General features: G+C 41.1%; 2 protein-coding genes across 6 annotated transcripts in view; both read right to left on the reverse strand.

Annotated features, from left to right (window-relative positions):
- The window catches only part of ADORA2A (adenosine A2a receptor), a 28154-nt gene extending 22125 nt beyond the window's left edge, over nucleotides 1–6029 (reverse strand). For 2 of the 4 annotated variants that reach the window (XM_030460657.1, XM_030460654.1), the window contains exon 1: nucleotides 5561–5630. The gene's annotated coding sequence lies outside the window, so the exon portion shown is untranslated. Of the gene's footprint in view, nucleotides 1–5560; nucleotides 5632–5965 lie in introns of those variants that run through there. The other 2 variants (XM_030460655.1, XM_030460656.1) reach the window with 2 other exon arrangements.
- Nucleotides 6030–13096: 7067 nt separating this feature from the next.
- Nucleotides 13097–21658, reverse strand: part of SPECC1L (sperm antigen with calponin homology and coiled-coil domains 1 like) — a 63347-nt gene continuing 54785 nt past the window's right edge. For both annotated transcript variants that reach the window (XM_030460411.1, XM_030460412.1), the window contains exon 16: nucleotides 13097–20441. In XM_030460411.1, the coding sequence (XP_030316271.1) occupies nucleotides 20352–20441 (90 nt within the window). In that variant the 3' untranslated portion in view covers nucleotides 13097–20351. The remainder of the gene's footprint in view (nucleotides 20442–21658) is intronic.

Genomic DNA, 21658 nt, shown 5'->3' on the forward strand with positions numbered 1-21658 from the left:
GCTTATGTATGAGCATGTATATTTAAAAAAAAAAAAGGGGGGGGGGGGGGGAAGGAAAGAAAGAAGAGATGAGAAGTAAGAGAACACAATTGTCTAAAACCAAAACAAAATAGGTCCAAAGAAGCAAAACCAGGAGAGAATGGGAGGGACTCTGAAGGCTTAATAATAATTGAGGAAAGAAACTTCTAACAGGGAAAGTAGTGCAAAGCTCAGCGCTCCCAAAGGGACACACTACAAGAGCAGAACAAGACCAAATCACTCTTCCCTCTGTTGAACAGCATTGCTCATGCAGACACAGGAGAGACTCTGCCCGGGGAGATACAGACCTGACCCCCAGCTGACACTGGCTCAGGTTCAGCTCAGCTTCAAATGGCTCCCACCAAGCAACAGTTCCTCTCCTGACCTCCTCCAAGAGCTGCTGGACAAGAAGCCACAACTGACCCTGTGAGTGTTGCCTGAGATAAACACAGGGAACAAGGAGACAGAGAAATGCTGTATCTCAGTAGCTGGCAGATAAAACAGCTCCAATCTGCAAGTACTAGAGGCCTCCTGAGAATGCCTTGAGTGTCTTCCACCCTGGATTTGAGTGCAATCACAAATGCTAATCAACATCCAGACAGGAGCCCAGCATGTCATTCCTCACGTCTCCAAAGCTTCAGGAAAGCCCCCCTTTCCTCTCCTGGTATCAGAGAAGGACAGGAAGATTCCTTCATCCTCTGTATGCCTTTCCCTCCCCCTGTCCCTGACTCAAACCATCCCTGCAAGAATTTCCACTCCCCACTAACTTGTCCATTGTCTCAGATGCATTGTTTGCAAATGATCCCTAAAAATGCTTTGCAAAGTATTCTTAATTCCTGTTTCAGCTCTTTGCAGATCCCTATGGAACACCTGGACTTTTATCTTGTTACCTGTCAGATACAGATAAACCTACTGCATGCAACCCCTGACTTATCAACTAAGATAAACATGATCTGTCTTGTAGCTGTCATTTCTTTTCAAACCTTGCCTTCCACTGCTGCATTTACAGTTGTAACAAATTGCTTGTGTTATTTGGGCTTGAAAAGTGTAACTTCTCAAAAAAAAAACCAACCAAACAACCGAAATACAAACCCCCCAGAAGCCCTAACACAAAAACAAAAAACAAAATAAAAACCAACACAAAAGAAAAACAACAACAAAAAAATACCAAACACAAAACAAACCCACAAAAAACCAAAACAACAGCAACAACAACAACAAAAAAAATCACAAGAGCCCCAAAACATGCATAAAATTTCAGGTATAGCATTCCTGACACTAGATTTACTGCTGCTTTGTGAGCAAGGAGATTCCGATACTGTATCTCCTACATTAGCATTTGAATACACTTTACATAAGATACATTATATTTTATGCTACCTGGAATTTTTGTTTTTAATAATCAACCATCAGGCCCAATGGTGAAAAGCATCCTTTCCCCAGAACAAGTCATAAACTAAACTGATAAGGGCTGAGTTAGTTGCTTAAATACCAATGAATACTGAGGTCTGAAATGCCCTAAGCTCACCTCAGCCTCTGCTGTCACTTCAGAAAGACACACCCCTCCCTTAGGTCCATCCTATTCTCTGCCTGCCCCACCAGGATGTCTCACATAGCATCAGATGTCTGTTTATAGCACCCATATCCAGCCCCAGGCACCCTGAGCAGGAAGGGACAAAGCCTCCTCTCCCCCCGTGCTGCAGCACTGGTCACACTTCTGCCTAACAGCACTGATCACCCTGGACACAATTTTTACAGAAGCCATCTTCTTGCATCTGGCTTTTCTCTGAACTCTCCTCAGCTCTTAGTGGCTCATCAGCTTTCATGACTTCATTGCTGTGTGTTTATCCCAAAAACTTGATCCAAACTCTGCAATTGCATCACCTGAGGGAGATGTATCACAGTCTCCCTACCCCACACCTCAGCTGGTACAGCAGATCTCCAGCCACACCAAGCACAAGGCAGCAGGCTTGGTATGTTTTGCTCCTTAACATAACTCAGGTTGAGGACTGAAAGAGATCAAACCTTTATTTACTCACAGACACCAAATACCTGCATTTGCTGAAGCACTTCTTACTACTCTGTGCTAATCCTCTGTGGGATGCCTGGTGTGGTCAGAATGAGGAATGAGTGATAGTAAAGGAGATTTAAGGTGAACATCAGGGTGTTCCCTGCATGGCAGGAAAGTAAGGAGTTTCCACTGCAGGTCTTCAGGAGCAGGATGAAGAAAGAGCTGTCAGGAATGACAAAAGCATAACTTATCCTGCCTTTGAGCAGAGGCATGGATTAGATGACCCTGGAGTACCTCCTGAGGATATTTTCCATAATAGAGAGTTGTATGTGCCATCTGTCCATTCTGATCAACAGAGATTTACCTCAGGACAAAAAAAAAAAAAAAAAAAAAAAAAGTGCAATACAACCAGTAACTCTTCTTGACACAGATGCAATCTTTGCGAGGGGAAAGGCATCTTCTGATTCTATAGAAGAAACCAAAGCCTTCAGAGGTTAAATCACCACCTGTGTACCTGCCCAGATCCTCTTGCCCTCCCAAGCCAGAATATTGCCAGTTCTTTACCCCTAACAGACCAACTCTCAATTCTCAGCTACACAAGCACCTCAGTAAGTAGACAATTTTCTCTGCCTTTTTTAAATGAGCAGAGAGGCAAGGAACTGGTGCAATTGTGTTCAAGGAGGTTTGCCAAGGCAGTTCAGATGCACTGTTGCAAAACCAAAGGTGGTCCATGAGGCAACCAAGCTTTCTGGTCCTAGTGAAAGGACTGATGAAAGGGAGTAACTACATTACATTGACCTGGGAGAATTCTCCTTGATTCCTTGACACACAGCTCAAGATATGTGGTGTTTTAGCTTAGATTCTCTGATAAAAAAGAAAGCTTTAACAGCCCATCTCCACTTGCAGATGGAAGGCACACAATAAAGACCTAGAGAGTTATTCAACATCCAGATCAGAGAGAACAAAAAAGAAGAACTGACATCTGTCCAAGCTGAAGACAAGGACAAATTTTGCAGGACATGAGATGCCAACCCAGCCTTTGGATGGAAACCACCTCACTCACAGCTGTGCAGAACTCGGAGAGAGCTCAGCCACACTGAGCCTTGTCACATCTCGCGAGTGAAAATGTGGGTGGAAATGTCAAACCAAAGAAAAGAACTGAAGCGTAGTGAGAATCAGGTGGAAAATGTGCAAAGCTTTAAACATCCTGTAGAGATGAGAAAGCATCAGTCACCCAGGCAGAGAGGAAGTGGTAAAGGGGGAGCTTTTCCCTCCACACCATATGGAAAAGCTGCCAGGCTCAGGACTGAGGGGATGTTCTCAGCCAGCCAGCCCAGACCCTTCAGAAGCACATGACTGCAAGAGTGAAGAATCAAAACAGTCTCCCCAGACTCCTGCTGGACTGAGCTTTTCCCAATAGTTCTTAAGAGGGCTTAACCACATGGCTCTACAGAAAATCTACTATTGAAGATTAAACAAAAAAGATTAATAGCTTTCAAAAGTTGATTACATTGAAACGTAACAGTGCCAGCAGCCCTTGCAGAAACACCCTATTAAAATATCAGCAAAAAACAGAAATGCAAACATGGGAGACCTAGCAGGAGGCTTTTCAGCTCAGATCTTTAGTGCCCTTTGCACCCACTGACAGAAGGACAGAGGCTAAAAACATCATTACAGGGCTGACATCCCCTGACCTAGCACAGAATGATGCTGATTCTACTTTCTACGTATAAAAATACGTATGCAGGGTGACACACAATGTGAAAATGTGTAAATTACAAATTTACCATCTGAACAGCATCAAAAAAGAGACCTGCTTGCCTTTTTTTATTTTTTGGCCCTGTATCCTGGAATAGGTCAGTTTTATTTTATATACACACATACATGTTTGCAGTTTGTACTGTACCCATGTGTTTTCTCTACAAATTCAGAGGCTCATAGCTTTCCTGGTTAATTCACAATTTAAGCCATTTGCCACATTAGACAGGATTTCATTTTCAGAGTATTTTTGTAATACGAGATTGCATTTCTATTGACTTTTTAATTGAGATTCAAAATAAGGTATTTTTTCCACAGCCCTAATTCAATTGAAATATTTCTCACATCCCTGTTGGTCACTTTATCTAATCTTTCTGTACTTCACTTGTGCAATAAGCTCTGGGGGGTGTCTCTAACAACAGGAGCTGGCCATGCTTTCTCTCTCTTCGGGTTTCTCTCAAGCAGAAGAATGAACTTATCAATTACTACAGTTCTTGAATTACACAGGTCTGAGACTTACGAACCTGATAAGAAACCTGAAAACAAATACATCCAAAGATTGAGTTATCTAATAGCTGTCCATCTGCTTAGGAAAATCATTTTTAGAACTTAGGGCAATTCTATTAACTGCTATTTACTGTGTGAGTCATGGTGCCCTCTTTAAGTTAACCCTTCCTCCCTCCTCTCTCCAAAGCAGTTTTAAAGAGGGTGCTCAACCACCTTTACTACTTTCAAGCTACAGCAAAGCCTGCAATACCTCTGCATTCAAAACATACCCCAAGCTCATACTGTACCAGGACATATAAAGAGCATGAAAGCACTCATGGTTCTTCTGGGCAACTCTTAGACCACGCAAACAACAACGCAGCAAAGTCTGCTCCAGTGTGCTCTCCCGAGATGGGCTGCCTGCACCTCCGTGAGGGCAGGTGACCCCAGCAGGGCCCCGGAGCCCTGTCTGCCAGGGTAGGAAACCTTCTCACACGTCCTCCCAACAGCTCTGGAGACAACAGCCACCTTGCAGCCTCTTCCCCTTCCCTTCACCGGCCCTCTCCCCTCAGCACACAGACATCAGGCTCCTCTGTGACTGGCAGCTCCACAAACATCCTCTGGGTACCAAGGCTGAGAGCTCCCAGACACAGCAGAAATGACACCGCCAAAAACTGTTTCGGTCACTTCACACAGACAAGGCAGTTCACAGGACGCAGGGTGCTCCTGTGGAATCGCTATTTTATAATTAAGCACAAATATCAGCTGAAGGGCTAGAAGGAGGGCTGGGTGCTGAGGGGACAAAGTCCAACACTTGATGTTTGAAGGCAGATCCGTGGAGCAAACACCTCGGAGTTGTGGGGGTGTGTCGGGGAACTGACAGCTGGGAATCAGAACGGTGTGGAAAGCATCGGCTCCACGGCGGAAAGAAACCTCGAAGCCAGGGCAGGGAAAAGCGGTGGCAAAGAGAAACCGCTCCTGCTAGGGGGCCGGGGGTTCGGCAGCACCGGGCGGCCGCTTTTAAAACTCGCGGCAGAGGCAGGAGGGAACGGGGCTGCCTCCGACACCGCGAAGGACGGGAGGGAAGTTGCGCTGCTCCGGGACCGCGACTACCGGGCTCGGGATGCACCAGCGGAGCGCCGGGACCGCCCGCACCGTCCCACCGGCGGGTGGGAGGCAGCGGGGCACCCGGCCGGGAGGTCCCATTCCGCCCCTTAAAGCTGCACACCGGGCACCCGCCGCCCCTCACCGTGGAAGCCCAACCGCGGCGATGTCAGCATCACCCACCTGCCCTCGGGGCTCCGCTCCGTTCTGCTCCGCGCCGCGCCCGTGTGGCGGTGTGGGCGCCGGTGCCGGCCCGCCGGGCGCTGCCCCGATCCGCTCCCGGCACCGCTCCCGCCCCGCGGCGCCCTCGGCCGCGGAGCCGGCGGCAGCGGCGCCCCCTGGAGGGAGGCGGGGGCAGCACGGGGAGGGGGCGGCCCCGAGGCGAGGAGGAGACCCCGGCCCCGCTCCCGGCCCCGCTCCCGTGGAAGCGGCTCCTCAAGGAGCGAGCGGTGGCGGAGCCGTTGGCCAGAGCCGGGCGCCCCGCGGCTCTACCTGCCCGAGGCAGCTGGGCGCTGAGCGGGCTCCGCACCGCCAAGGGCAGCGGGGATCAGCATCTGGCAAAGCGGCTGAAGGAGAACTGGCACTTACTTGAAGAAGTCCAGCTCTAGGCGTGAGGGACCTGCAAGCTGAAACGGGCTTTTACTGCGCTTGATCTGCATACAATGAAAGTAGGAAAGGGCAGGAGGGCTTTCTCCATATATTGTTTTAAGCATCTACTCCTTTCCAGGATGGAAAACCCACCCAGTGAGATGAAGCCTACAGCCTTACCCAGAGGCACAACGCAGTGCTGTCCAAAGGCACCGTGAAAGGCTGCAGAAACAGACAGAAGCTTAAGAGTTCCTTCTCTGCTTAACTGTGGTTATTACCACCAAAAAAGAAACCCTGGGAATTACTGCTCTGGAAGTGTTTAAGAGTTCTCCATTAAGAAACTAAATATTTTACATAAGTTTCACATTTCCCACTGAGCAGGACTTTGTGGATCCCACCCGTGTGCACACGAGTTTCCTTCCCAGACCCTGGCTGTGGTGGACATGCCCCTTGGGGCTGTGCTTGTCCCCAGCCATCTCCTGCTCCTATGCACCAGTGGACTTGGGTAACAACCATGACTCATCTTGCAACAATTTTGGAGCCAGGAGAGAACTTCTGGAGTTTGAACCCACTGCTCTTTGTGAAGATCTTATAAAGTCTGTGTGTTTGGTTTTGTTATTTTTTAATTTCTATTTTTCAACTTTACTATTGACTGGACATTAGAAGCAGGAAAAACCTCTAGCATGACTTCACACTTCCCACCAGCCCCATAGCAGACTTCAGCCCATGAAAAAAACAAAGAATTGCAATGACAGCCAGCAGAGCACAGGTCACCATCACAGCTTGGATTCCCAGCCCCAGAGATGTTTTGCTTATGCCATGTCTGACACAAGTGTATGCACCTTACTTTGACCCACAGGCTACTGGCTTTCCCTGCCTTCTCCAGCAGCAAGAGCATGAATGATGCTCTAAGGCTTTTATTCAGCACATCAAGACACTAAGAAAGAAGCAGCAGAACTGGCAACAGCCACTTCAGCACCAACCTCAAAACCTATGACCATCTGAGAATTAAAAATTCAGGAGTGGCAGCAGACCCTGGCACCTCTGCTGTCCTTCCCCTCAACTCTTACCGCAGACAGGAGGCAGGTTGGTGCACAGGCTGCCTCACCTGTGAATTATTGTGGAGTGCAGCCCAGAGCACTGCTCCAAACACAATGGGAGTCCTGCAGGAGGGGAGAAAAACAAAACAAAACAAAAAAAAAAACCCCAAAAAGCCCAACAAAAAAAACCCCAAAAAAACCTCCCCCCCAAAAAACCCAAAACTCCAACATTCTTCCCAGGAAGTTACAGAAAAAGCTGAGTAATCTACCACACAGTAACGTGCAATGACTTTAAGGACCACATATATTGACTAACTAAGTCAAGAGAAAAAGCAAAAATGGGAGTCTGAGAAATCTAGAAGCCTCAACAAGACATGCTGCAATATTGATATATTTACAAATGCCACTATATAAAGTTTGCCAGGGGTTTTATAAAAATGCTGACACTAGAGCTGGGCACTGTTTATGTAGTGGTCTCAATTTTGCCCTGAACAAGAGGTATTGTTTTCCAACTCTTAGCTGAAGCTCCATGAAATTTTATGCTTTGCAAATGTGTTTGAACTGGAGGGGCAAGTGTCAAGCCAGAGCAATTATCTGTCTGCCAGGATCTGCATCTATTTGACTTTGCTTCTTTCCAGGGCAGTGTTTCCTACATTGTAGAGGTTGCCTCTCATCTTTGGCCCAGATCCTCAAAGACATGCCGATGTCTCTCTCCCATTGAAAACAATCAAAGCTCAGAATTAAAATACTTTCAAGGAGCAGGGATGCAATTTCTAAACATGATTTTGTTCCTGAGAACATTAAAAACCAAAGTTGTTGCAGTAAGTCTGATAATGAACACAACAAGCTTGTAATGTTCCTCAGAAACTACTTTTTTCACAAAAATATTGAGACCACTACCTACCAAAAGCACCAAACCACTGGTTCCTTCTGTCCCCAGCCATTCCTGTTTGGATAGCCCATCAGGTCCCCGTTGTCACCAACTGATTTTCTCTGTGCAGGTGGAAGTTCTGCAGTGTTTTAAGATGAAAATATCAGTATTGACACCTCCCAGAGCAACTGAGCCAGTTCCTCTATTGCTTTTGCATGCTCATTGCTCACTTTGGCACAAGTAAATGTGTTTATAATGAGCAGCTGCTGGTTTATGTCCTATTTAGCAGCTGGCTAGTTTAGCTTTCATTACTACAGTAGGATCTGAATAGATCTGTTTCCCCTCTTTCCAATTAATGATTTTCTGCTATTTTGTCCCTGTCAGATGTCAGATCATTTCTTCTTTCAGATATTCAATATGTATTGTTGTTACCTGTAGATATTTCTAGTTATGCCCTCCCCTTACAACTGGCCAGCAACAACAGTAAATTGACAGTAAGTAACATAATCAGTTTTGGTGGTTTTTTTGTTTGTTTGTTTTTTTGGGTTTTTTGTGTGTGTGTGTTTGGCTTTTTGCTTTTTGTTTTGTTTTTTGTTTTGTTTTTTTTTTAAATAGAATATATGGAGGAGGAGCAGTAGAAGGGAGTGCTGGCTTTCTTTCCCTTCTTAGTCAAGTCAGGAAGGAGAAAGCCAGCATTACCATGACTGCTGTGTCCAGGTACACTTTGAGAAGGGACTACATGAGGACAGACTGAAACTACCTGGAAACACAACAGCTTCCAGGAGCCATGGGGAAGGTTACTGCCACATGCTGAGAGCTGACTGCTGGCTCAGGCCTGAAAGAAATCCAGGACTGCAAGGAAAGCTGATTGTACAGCCAAGAAAGGCTTTTTAATTCCTGAAAAGCAGAGTTGCAGTAACATACTGGACGCTATCTCCTAATTGAACAAGCCAAACTCATGAATTCTGGGCAGCTGAAAAGAAGTGATAAGAGACTATTTGCACTTCTTAGACTTAGCAATAGAGCTGAAGTAGTAAATTCTAAAAAAGCTGTGCAGAATAAACCTGGGGCTGCTTCCTTGAAAGAGATGAGAGCAAAGTGAAAGCCTTTCACACTTGAGACCTATCATGAAACTCACCCCTGCCTTTGTGGATAACTGCATGAGCAACTGCTTGGGCACGTCAGCAACGCCCTGGGAAACACAAAACCAAACCAATCTGTAAAGATTATAACTGAAAGCACACTGCCTCCCTGGGAAGGGGAAAGACAGCAGGAAAATCATACCTATGCACTGAAGCTTCCATGTGAAGGACTTAAAATGAGCATCAGTTTATCTAGAACAGAATTTGGAAGAAATTTTTTTAATGGAAAAAAGATTTGTCTTAAACAAAAAAATTATTCTTTACCAGTTTTTAATTTCTTTCTAAACAAAGTGAATAATCTGATACATGCAAACTTCTATTTAAGGGATGTATACCTTGCAAAGAAGCATCATGAGTATTGCATTCACACACATATGCAATGCTCTTTAACAGGGAATTTAAAAATTATGAGTCTGACTTGTATGTAATCCCATTCCTGCAAGTACTGCCTGAAGATGCCCAAAGTGAAATGCACTTTTTTTTAGTCTAGGAGAAGGAATGGGAGCTGGGCTACTTGAGGTCCTTTGAAAACACTAGCAAATCCTTCAACATCAAAAACATACACAATGAAATCAGTGTGTTTTCATATGCACAATTATTTCTCCCACCTTTTCAACATAAAATCGTTAGCAATTTTAAAATCAACACTGAAAAAAAGAAGCCAGCTTTTAATAAAGTTAAATATGGAAAACTTTGCTGGAAATGCCCATGCTATAACTTCATAAAGAACATTCCTCTGTGTCAAAGAGCAAAACCTTCTCACAAACTGTTCCAATTCCAGTGTAGAAGCCCAACTTGTACTGAGGCTTGAGGAGAACAAGCTGAAGTCAAGGTAAAATTTGTGCTCACAGGGAAATGCAAACCCATATCCACAACACTGTTTAAATCCTGCCACTTGCACTTAGGTCTGGAATGAACATATTTTCAATCCTTCAGTGTCAAGATTTGGACTTGTCTCTGTGAAAGGCACTGTCCAAACAGACTGTGGCTTCATTTCTCTAGATATTGTTCAGCATGACAGACTACAAGATGGAGTTCAATCTAAATTTAAGCACTCTTTGTAGACTATTAATAGAGGAACTCTGGTAGCATGAATCATCATGTGGGAGCTGCAGAGCAACAGCTATTTATTTTCTATAATAATAATAAAAACATATAGATGTTACCTTTACACAATAACTGAACTGTTGGAGTTGGAGGGCTCAGCAGAAGCAGTCAGATGATTCTTCTTCACTTACACTATTCTCATTTTATTCTAAGGAGCAATGAGAGGGTGACCTTAATTTAACTTAACAAAATCCACATTGTGTTTAACCAATCTCTGTCACAGATCAAATCTGAGACAAAAAGTAGCTGCTGACCCCACCTTCCCACCACTCCCTGCTAGGGAATGATGTGTCCTGGAAAAATTGGTGCAAAATGATGGAACTTAATAGGTTTAAAGTTAAGTTAGTGTTTCAGCACTTGTATAACAATTGCATCTCCAGCCAAGGAAAACAGCAGCCTGCCCTCTCTGTACATTTCTTCTCTGCTGGGATCTCAGTCCAGCTGTATTATTGTTAGACTAGCCATTTTTGGGAAAGATTTTTCAGGATTGACCAGCTACCAGCTTCTGAACTGCAAAACCTCTGATGCTCAACACCCCTGAGAATGGGGACCATTCCCTTAAATGCTGTGCTCTTCTTTTACAAGTGCACTGCTTGTGTGCCCTGTAGGCTTTACCTGGGCTCTCCTCCCTTGCAGCTGCTGGAGTCTCCATGTGGCCCCACACTCAGTGTTCACTCCACATGCTGGCATTTCAGTGCTCTGCTGGATATTTATTTTTGAAAAACACGATATTGTCAACAGCTCAGTGAAGTTGTCTCCAGACTGTTATGTCTCCTTCTCAAGTTTCTTTCACTTTTAAGAGCTTAACTTTTAGTCTTCTGGCATGGGGAAAGAGCCTAAAATTGTTTAAGAAATGGAAGCATAAACAAGGGTGTGAGCTATGCACAGCACTGCAGAGAAGCACAAATATTTCCTCCTACTATATAATCAATGCAAATATCTAGCAGTAAAAATACTGTGATAGGACAGTATAATGTTCAACCCTACTTTCATAATGAGGTGAAGGAGGTTCCAAAGAAATTGAAATCTTGAATATATAAGAAAACTCAACACTGAATTTTTCAAACAGGACATCTCATATACAGAAATTCAATACCACCACTACCTTGAGAAATTCAAAGATTTCTAAACCTCATTCAACCTTTAGTATTGAGAATGAAAAAGGAAATGTATGTTTAAGAAATTAGGAGGACATAAATGCTGGGCCCAAAGAAAGAGCTGAAGAAAACCCCACCATAGACCAAGCACTAAGCAAGGAGCTAAGAGAGGGTGAACAATGTGAGAGAGACAGAATGCAGTGTCTTTTCTTTTTTTCTCTCTTAAATCTTAACAGTAGCTGCTGGCTAATAATAACTTCCCATCTGGAGAAGGGAGTTAACTTTTTATGATAAGTTAGTGTCTCTGTTTTAAAAGAATTCTGTGTGGGAAGAACTTACATCTTCGTGAACCCCTCTTGTCTCTGTGCTTGGATATAATCCAAGTCTCTTCCGTTGATCAAAGCAATTATGAAATGCTTGATGATAAGAATTTGAGCTGAAAATTAAGTAATGCTAACATAGTTCCTATGCAGAACTACCATGACTCCAATGTAAGCTTTTGTGATTTAATACAATGGAATATTATATTGCTGTTGCTTCTGAGGTTTTTATTATACTGTTCCATAGAGCTGCAACTTTTTGTCACAGTAAGACCTTCAGAATTATTTAACTGATTTTATTATACTCAACTCAAACACAAGGGGCTGATTTCACATATTTAACAAAATTATGTAGTGACAGCTTAGAAGACAATCCCTGGAGAAAACTTTGCTCAGAGAACATTATTTCAGTGCAAATGGAATAGTTGTAGCTCTACAGATAGTGTGCACACTGTTTCAGCATTACCTCAGGCCTGACCTCCAGCTCACTGCTTCTGTCTTGACCTTCAGATTGTCAGCTTCAGGTGTACAGGGCACTTCTACAATGCTGTCATGCACTTGCTATAGAAAACAAAAACATCTGTTTTCTGACATGAGTTTACTACACTGTACTTTTAAAACTTTTTGTTTTAAAAAGAAGTAAGAAAACTAAAGCTCTATGCTTAAAAATAGGATATAAATCAATTTTGAGAACTTAGTTTCCTTAAGCCACTCATACTCAGGGAGAATATTTCACCTCAAGGAAGGAGAAGTGAGGCATTTTCTTGCCGAAAAACATGACGGAGGCAAAGACTTCTCTGGACTGCTGAACAGTCAGAAAACACCACCTAAAATCTCAAAAAAAACTTTATGTAAGAAATAGATAGAATTAGAATACCTACACACTGTCAGTGTGTTTAAGAGAAACATAATAGGAGCTCAGTCCAAACCTCTGAATCCAATTTATTCCAGAGCACTTGAAATTAAAGCTCTAAAACAGCACTTGAAAACAGTTACCATCCAGTATGATTGAGACCAAATAATATTTAAAGTGTTCCAGTCTTTATTTTCACTGGACATTATTTTTTTTGCATCTGTTTTGTGTATATACACATATAAATACTCTGAACTGTTATAAAGATTAAGTCCTCAGTCCTCCCTCAGCCTAATTTCTTTAGAGAGGGAGTGAGCAAGCACACACACATTGCCTTACTTGCATTAAGTAACATTATTTACATTAGTCTCCTATATAAAAATATATATTCTGTAGTTCCCTTCTGCTACTCATATTCAAGAGTAGGACAATACAGGCTAAGCAGATGCCCTAAATACATACCTCTTATCTAGGCTATTTACCATCTTAATATTTAAAGCCTTTCAGTAAAGTATGCTGATATACCAAAGACAAAACTTGCAAAAACTGAGGTTCTGTGATTTGCATGCACTTCTCACCCATAGCATACAAACATCCACAAACTACTTCCTGTAACATTTACTCCTGAAAAACCACCATGCCACAAATACCATCAAAATAATCCCTTTTGTAGTGGTTTCACTCAAGAAAACAAACACATGTTTTGCTGATTGCAATTTTTATTTCATGAATAATTAACAAGAAAACATGGCAACATTGGCAAATTGAAGGCATACATACTAAATACTCATACAGAATACATTATGGAAAAAGTAAATGCCCAGATCTTTAGTGGTCCTTGCAAACTAGAAGCATATTGGTCCTCTAAAAGGTTTAGCTAAAATTATGCTTGCTCACCTTTTAAGTTCCAATTAACAGCTTGTGCCTTTCAAACCAGAAACAGGGGGGAATACAACTTGAACATACATCCAAATTTCCTCAAACCTGTATTTCTCACCTTTAATCAGATGGAAACAAAATGTTTTCTTCCTCTTTACATTTTAAATGTATCTGCTAATTCACCACCCTCAGTATTCAAGATGCAAGCACTTCTTGAAACATGTTCAGTATTATTAAGAACCTGCACATGTGCATATATCTACACACATGCTCATGTATGTGTGTGCACATATATATGTGTGTGTGTATATATGTGTGTATTTATGTAAAACCTCTCTCTATATGTAAAATGTCTATATGTATCAATGGTGTGTTCTGTAAAGGAGAAAAGTGCTTGTTGTCTAGAGCAAGAATTACTAAACCCATACATGTACTGTTAGGTCAGTCTAACACTTGTGTTTCTAGGCAGTAGAAAACCAACACAAATGAAAAAAGATGGGTGCACGAGAAGAGCTTTTTAGAATCACTGTTTTTCACAACATCCTTAAAAGCTATGAAAATAAACTTTAAATTAGCTATTGAGGAGATATTAGTACTGGCTGCAGTGTCATCTCAAACAAGGTTAGTCCTTACCCAATACAGTGCTGTGAACTCAGACTGACACAGCAATAAAATTCTGTTCTTTCATGAAGTCCAAAATTCATCACACTGTTGCCAATCCTGCCTCACACCTGAAGTGAAAGTACCCCCACAAGAGTTGGAGGATACCAGTTAATGCCCTTCAGACTTTGATCTGCAGAGTTGTACAATATTAGATGGGATCACTGATGTATTTTGGACACATTGAACAACTCTTGATCATTACTGACCTTAAGTGAACTTAAAATCTGGAGGCTAACTAGTCTATGCTTTGCTTACTAGTGTTATATCTTCTTTCCATTAAATAACATACAAAAAAAAAAAAAACAAAAAAAAAACCTCAAACAAAAACAAAAAACCACCCCTTCAGATATGTGTAAAAGTGCTACTTAAAAATAGTAAAATTGAAGTTACAAAATAAGCAAGCCCAAAAGTTTCTAACAAACTGAAATGTTGTAAGTTACAAGGATTAATTACTTGAGTATGTTACATGTACTTGTGCTCTCTTTACTGAGCTGATTCCCAAGCAATTATCCTAATGGAACATTTTCAGTAACTGGGAAACAGTAAAAGCCCCCAGAGAAATTTCAACAATGGAACAAAAAAAGAGCCTCTTTCTCCCCATTTGTTGAAGTAGACTTCAGAAACAAAAATTGACTATTCCATTACTGTCAAAACAGGTCAGCTGATGAACTGTGGAACCAGGACTGCAGCTTTAATGTCCAGTGGGCTTCCTAACTACCTTATAAATACACCAGTTACATGCCATTAAAATAATAGGTATAGCACTAGAATGAAAATACATGTAATACATTGATATGCTGGGTAAGGGTAATTTTTAAGCTTTGACTTCCCCAAACAACTTGTTCAGATTCTAGAACTCTATGCAAAATACAAAAGCCTTAGAAAAGTGCAACAAAACTAGCTTCATGACATTTTTCTTTCAGTTTCCATAAATACAATCTCATAAAAACATTATTAAAACAGAAGCATACTTCCCAGTGGAGACCAAGTGTGCCACGTTTCAGCTTTAACTAAGTGATTTTGGCTAAACTGAAACCCCCTGAAAATAGGGGATTAAAATGAAACCACCTTAATCACATCAGGCTGCCATAATATTCTGCCAAAAGTTTACCCTATTGCTCTGCATCCACAGGTCCTGCAGCAACTGATGGGAACTTTATGTGCAACTCTGGCAGACACAGTTGTCTAAGGGTAAGAAATATTCCCAGTAAAAGAAAAATGTCAGCTAGAAGGACAACATTTGGTATTCACAGATTTTACTGAAGTTTTCCTGCAAGGAAATAATCCTATTTTCACAGAATGAATGTATTTATGGAGGTTATCATAGTGGCCTTGTCAAACTGAGTTCAAGAGTGTTGTATGCCAGAAAGTGACAAGCACAAATACACATCAGGAAAAAAAAAAAGACACTCATCTCAGCACTAAGAGAAATCAGAACTGCACAAACCTTAAAGTTATTTAGCATTAATTACCAAAGCATACTTGCTACATATTCCAGATGCTTAACATCTTGGCTTTGACAATTACAAAGTGTACTCTAACACTGATACTGAAATCACAGGGAACACAACAGAAAAAACTTCCATGAATGAAGGACTGGGAATGCTCAGCAAGCCAGACAGTAATTTAAAACTCATCCAGCCACTCTCCTTTGAAAGCAGAAACACTATTACCAATATCTTTCTAAAGAGGGATAATTAGGTAATTAAGAGATGTCTATGAACCTTTAACTCATTTATCAAGCTGATAATTTGGGGGCAAGAACACCTGATGGACACCCTGGGGCGATGCAGGCTAAATGGCAGATAAGGAATTCATGGGAGACTTAAGCAGCTCTAACACATTTTGTTAAACTCACCCACTTGGGAAAGCACCATGGCATGTCCAGAACTCCTGGATGGCAGCCACACTGTAATGCCCCTTCTCACCACACCAACTCTCAAACTGATTAATATTACTGAGTTTTCAGACACTAATGCTAGCTTGAAGAAAGAAACTGCAGAAATAGAGCTTGGCAGAACATAAAAATGACACAAATAAATATTTACCAAGGCATGGGAAGGACCACAAACAAACTATATAGTTACATCAGTCTGTACATGAATACTACTATTTAAAAATCCCTTTCTTAGGCCATCTCAGCAAGAGTATTACAACAGGAAAAAATAGTGTAAAGGTGTACAAATGGATTTCTTCCCAGGAGAACTCTGCCTCTAAATGGCTCCTGCTCAGGGTAACCTGTAGATAAGCTGTGACTGCATTAGTTTCAAGAGCCAAATAAGAAGTGAACTCACTACATGCATCACAAACACAGTTTTAAAGGCTTAACTTTAGCCTATGCATAGTTTCATGCCAGCCACCCAGAGGAGGCAGCTTTGGAAGATTCTGTCACATTCTGCCATTCTGTGAAAGCACCTGAAAACCAGACAGTGTAACTAAACCAGTCACAAGCAGAACAGAAACTAAGAAAACCACCCCAAAATTCTCTGTACCTCAGACTTCCCAAATAGTCTTGTTTAAAACCAGGCTATAATAAAATTTGCACCATGGTTAAAAACTGTACAAAAACACAGATAACTGAGTAAAAGTAATTTTTTTGTGATGTAAAATTGCAACAGAATCCAAACAGCTGAAGTGTTGAATCAGGAAACTGAAAAAAAAACAAATCAGAACTTCACACAGAGATCCTTAACAGAAATGAAATTCAAATGGGAAAATCTTGTAACAGCTACAAAATTCTTAAGGCAGATCCTCAGCAGTTTAAACCACTGCACTGCATCATTAAAGTAAGGGACAAAGCTACTTCTCATTATACATGTAAAACCAGAGCACAACAGCTGCAGGTGGATTTATACAATGCATCAAAGCAGAATTCACTCAGTTCTGGCAAGTTAAGGTGCCCCTAAGCCAGTGTTTCTGTTTCAATATACAAGACAACCAGATCAAGCTGTATCAAACAAAACCAAGTGGAAGCCAAATCAAGTAGTGTGTACTGAAGTCACCCTCGTTCTGTTACTGTTAGATACTTCATACCAAAACTCTGTGACAGCATTTTCCTGGTTAACCAAAATTAAATTTTCCTTCCATCTCTTATTTTTTTGATAAATAAAACCTCACAACTGTTCATACAGCTCATTGCAGATGATCTTGCATCAGGATGACAACAGCATCAGCCAAATCAAATACACATATGGCTCTAAAATGTGCTCTCTCATCTATGGAAGTGTTTTGGTAAACAAGATCCAGCAGCTGATGTAGGTGCATCTGCATCAATGTGTTCAACAGCTCCGTTTTGTTGTCAGCCCCACCCCTACAGATGGCAATGAGTAACCCTGATATATTACAGCACAGGCATTTGCAAGGCACATATTAAAATGTAGTAATATAAATTGATGATAAAATATTAATAATTTTTTTTAGTACATTCAAGAATATTTTCTGGATTAAAAAGGAAAGCAAACCAGCATAAACTTGTACTTCATAGGTGCAAAAACCAAGGTTGTTCCAAGATTAACTGTGAGCAGGAACCAAACAGAACAGTAACATCCACATCCTGGAGGGCTACTGGTAGACTTACTCTTGAAAAATGTAATGCTGTTTGAACCTTCAGAAAACACATTTTGTAGAGAGGTTAGATGTGTGGTTAGAGCTTCCATTGCTTCGTTACCTCCACTCAGACACCTGAGCAGCATCTTATATGTAAAAGCGCAGACACAGCATTATTAAAAAACTCTTCATGGAGCCCAATATTCTTTTACAGATAAGCATTCAGCAGAGGTTTATCAGACAGGTCACACCAAGAAGTTTACAGAGCTCTGAAGTTCAAAATAAGATCATTTTGATAGTTACTAATAAATTTCCTCTCTCTCTCTGAAGAGTAGCAGCTGATCTTTTGAACAGAAAATATCTAGAGAATATGATTTCCTCTTCTAGGAAACATTATACTATTGGTGTTGTTTCAGTTAAGGACTAATAGAACATTGTAAATGAAGTTGACCACTGGACAGAAAAAAAAAAGAAACAGCTTAAAGCTCAAATTACCTTAACAAAATAGGTCATGAGTGAATTTAGACCAAGAAATACTATCCACTTCTCTAGAAAAATATTATCTTAAAATCTAAAGCACTGAATAAGACAATCATAAAACCAATGTCTGTTCAGAGGATGAATAGGTGTTTTTTTAAAACATAAATTGGCAAAACTTGGAATTTAATAGCAAGAGATGAATATGAGACAGCAATAACGTGTATTCCCAGTAAGACTATTCTTATTAAAACTTGCTTGAAGATATGAGTAATAAAATTTTTAAAGAAATCTATAGAAGAGGAAATTGTACTTCAGACTTTATTAAACTCTGTTAATGATTTTTCACTCAAAGCTTCTCTTGCAACAATTGTCTTCAGATTACATAGCTCTTCAAATGCACCAATTAGTAATCTGAGAGTACCTAGCTACTTTTAGGGTTCTAAAGAACTGTAAGGATGTATGAGACACTGCTGCTCTACAAACTTCTCTGAAGGCTCTCAGCATGGATTAAGTAGTTGTTTTCCAAATTTTTGTAATCCTCACAGGCACATATTAGTGAAAGCTTGTATTTTTATATAATAGTAGCTGCTAAAGACATGCTGATTATATTATATTACTCTTCACGTGAGCTATGTTCTTCAGATGACAGGTTTTGTATTTGGCAATAATTTTGCATTAAATCTGTGCTTTTATACCATGATGAAGTTTCACAGATGCCAAGCACAGTTGCATTCACTGGGTTAACATCTATGACATTCAAACTGTCCTTAACAGTCATAAGAGCACCATAGGAATGGCAGATTCATTTTCTTTATAGCAGGGCTACTGTGTTGAAAGAGCATGTGCTTATAAATAGCAGTTGTTACTGAACTCTGCTTTAAAATAGGCTTCTGCTTACCATTAATGAGAGATGCTCAACTGCAGCTTAACTGCTGATCAGTATTCAGGGAAACAAGAGGCAGAAGCACTGCTAAGGTGAACTCTTCCCTTGATTTGACAAATGAGATTACAACAGTTTATGACAAATGGATATATGAAACCATTCTGAACCATCAACATTCTGCAGGAGGCCCTGAAGTGCCAGGATGTATCAATTCAATGATCACTAAGGCACTTACTTGAACTCATTTGCCCAAGACATGAATTCAGGTACACGAAGTTTAGGAAAATAGAAGTTGAGTAGATTAAAAGTTTCTCAGTTACTTCCTTGTGACAGTGAGTCATTTCCACACAATATTCAAGACTACTGGGTGTACACACATTGCATCAGTTCCTCCATAGTTCTTGTCAGAGAACTTCTCACCTCCCGTCAGTCAGATGAGGATGTGCAAGATCAATGAAAAACACACAGAAAACATGGCAGAGCTGGATTTTGAGACAAACTACTTCATTATTACATCTTATTGAAAATATCTTCTCTGCAGAGGAAATGCTATCCCAGTTCCAAAATTCTACCACAGGAATCCATGACATATGTCTGTATTGCTGCAGAGTAAAGCCTGGGGTAGCTGTGTGTGCTATACAGGCAAGGAAGGAAGAGGGGTGGGGAAAAAAAAAAACCATGCAAGGGTTGATTATTGACTCATTTCTGTTGTAGTGGAAGCACAGGGAGTTGGAACAGATTCCTTGAAGTACAGCATACCCTGAAAACCAGGAGCTGTGTGTGTCAGTCTTTACAATCTGTAAGTTAAAGTTGGAAGCCACATCACTGTGACAGAGGTAGGCTTATAATGAAGCTTTAGAATGAAGAGTTCTGTGCCAAAGTTTGAGGTATTGAGAGCACTTCCCCACTCAATTTGCCATTATGGAAGAAAAGCTTGTTTTCCTAGAATATTGTGCATATTTTGAAGGAGTGAAAATACCTGTAAAGGCAGTAACTAAATTACCATTAAGAACTCTTCTGTATTGGGGTACCAAATGCTGTGGGTAGAATATTCAGACTGTGGTGTTGAGATGCTACAGGAAGTTCAGTAATATGATGCCATGTTATCCTTTTCCTTCTCAAAGCTTTAGCTGCACATTCAGTTTCCTATATGCTACAGGATTCATTCATCTTGCTCTCCTAGGAAAGAAAGCTTCAGGAAGTCTGGCTGGAAAGGCAGCATGTAGATAGTCCAGGCTCTTTAGGCTACATAATTAATCAGAATAGCTTAATAACTTGGGTTATTCCAAGCACTGTGGCAACAAGTTCTTGCTTTGAAACAGTTATTTTCAGGCTTAGTAGCTGAAGCAATCTGAGGCAATCCAGGGTAGTGACACTGAAGTTTGAGAGGACTCAAAAATGTTGCCAGTTTTCAGTGAAATGGGGATCAGCATTTCTGTAAGATTTCCATCTGTTGGTTTCCTCATGTTGGTTCTATCCCATGGATCTGCTGAGTTACTAGGGCCTCAGGTTTCAAAGTATTTGTAAATTGCTGTAACATACAGCATGACATTTTGCCAGTCTGGACGCTCAGTTCTCACCATTTCATTGATGTCCTGTCACAGAAAACATGGATCACAATCAGGAATAATCACCTGGAGAGTAAGGTGGTCGTGTTTTCACAAATACCTGGGAATGGCAAATCTGTCAAGTTTCCACCAGCTTAAAGCACAGATGAAGAAAGCTGTGTTTTCTTCCACACATCTTTGTGATTCTTACAAAATGTAAATGGCTACGAACACCGTATCTGTGGACACTTGTTCTGTTGACTTAAGACTGAAACCTGCAGTGCTGTGGGTATGAGAGTTGTACTCCACTTAGCAGAGTAGTCAAGACTTTAGTGTTCACATACCCTCCACAGCCTCACAAGTCAATGCAATCTACCCAGGTACTGTGAGTCACAGAATCAAGGCCTAGGTATTAAATGAAGCTAAAGTTAAGAAGTCATTCCAGGGTAAGAGTCAGCATCAATAAATAATTGAATCTCATTTTACAGTAGACATCTGAACTTCAGATTACTTTATACATATTTTTCTTTTAAGCAAAGAGGCAAGGAAGAGGAAAGTTTTCTTTACTATCACTTTGGATACATCCAAGAGACAAAGCAGTCAGTTTATGTCTAAGTTACAGACCAGTTCACATGTACTTCATGGTAACAGTATACCAGATTGTCTGTGGATAAGCAGGGTAAACAAAGCCTGATCTACCCTTTTCAGCACACATAAAAAGGAAAACAGAGTGATGGAGTTTCCAATAATTTTTGGTTTTGCTTACTGTAGAGGTGTCTTTTGTAAGCTTTTGGGGTCCAGAAACCTCCCGAACTCAAAAAAGAGAATTAGGGCATGGTCTTAAGTTGTGCCAGGGGAAATTTAGGTTAGATATTAGAAAGAATTTCTTTACAGAGAGAGTGATCCGACACTGGAATGGGCTGCCCAGGGAAGTAGTGGATTCTCCGTCCCTGGAGTTATTTAAAAAGAGACTGGATGTGGCACTCAGTGCCATGGTCTAGCAACCGCAACGGTGGTTCAAGGGTTGGACTCGATGATCTCTGAGGTCCCTTCCAACCCAGCCAATTCTATGATTTTCCTTTTTTAAAATTTTTCTACATGTACGTGGCCAAACATGTTGTTATTCAGGGAATAAACAACTTCCCAAAATGTTCACAAACATACACATTACACACACTGTAAGTATGTTAGTAGATAATAAATCCTTAGAGGGATAAAATTTGCACTGAGATTTAATTCAGTTTGATTTGCCTTCTTAGAGTATC

Source organism: Calypte anna, chromosome 15 (genome assembly GCF_003957555.1).
Source record: "Calypte anna isolate BGI_N300 chromosome 15, bCalAnn1_v1.p, whole genome shotgun sequence".
Taxonomy (NCBI): Eukaryota; Metazoa; Chordata; class Aves; order Apodiformes; family Trochilidae; genus Calypte; species Calypte anna.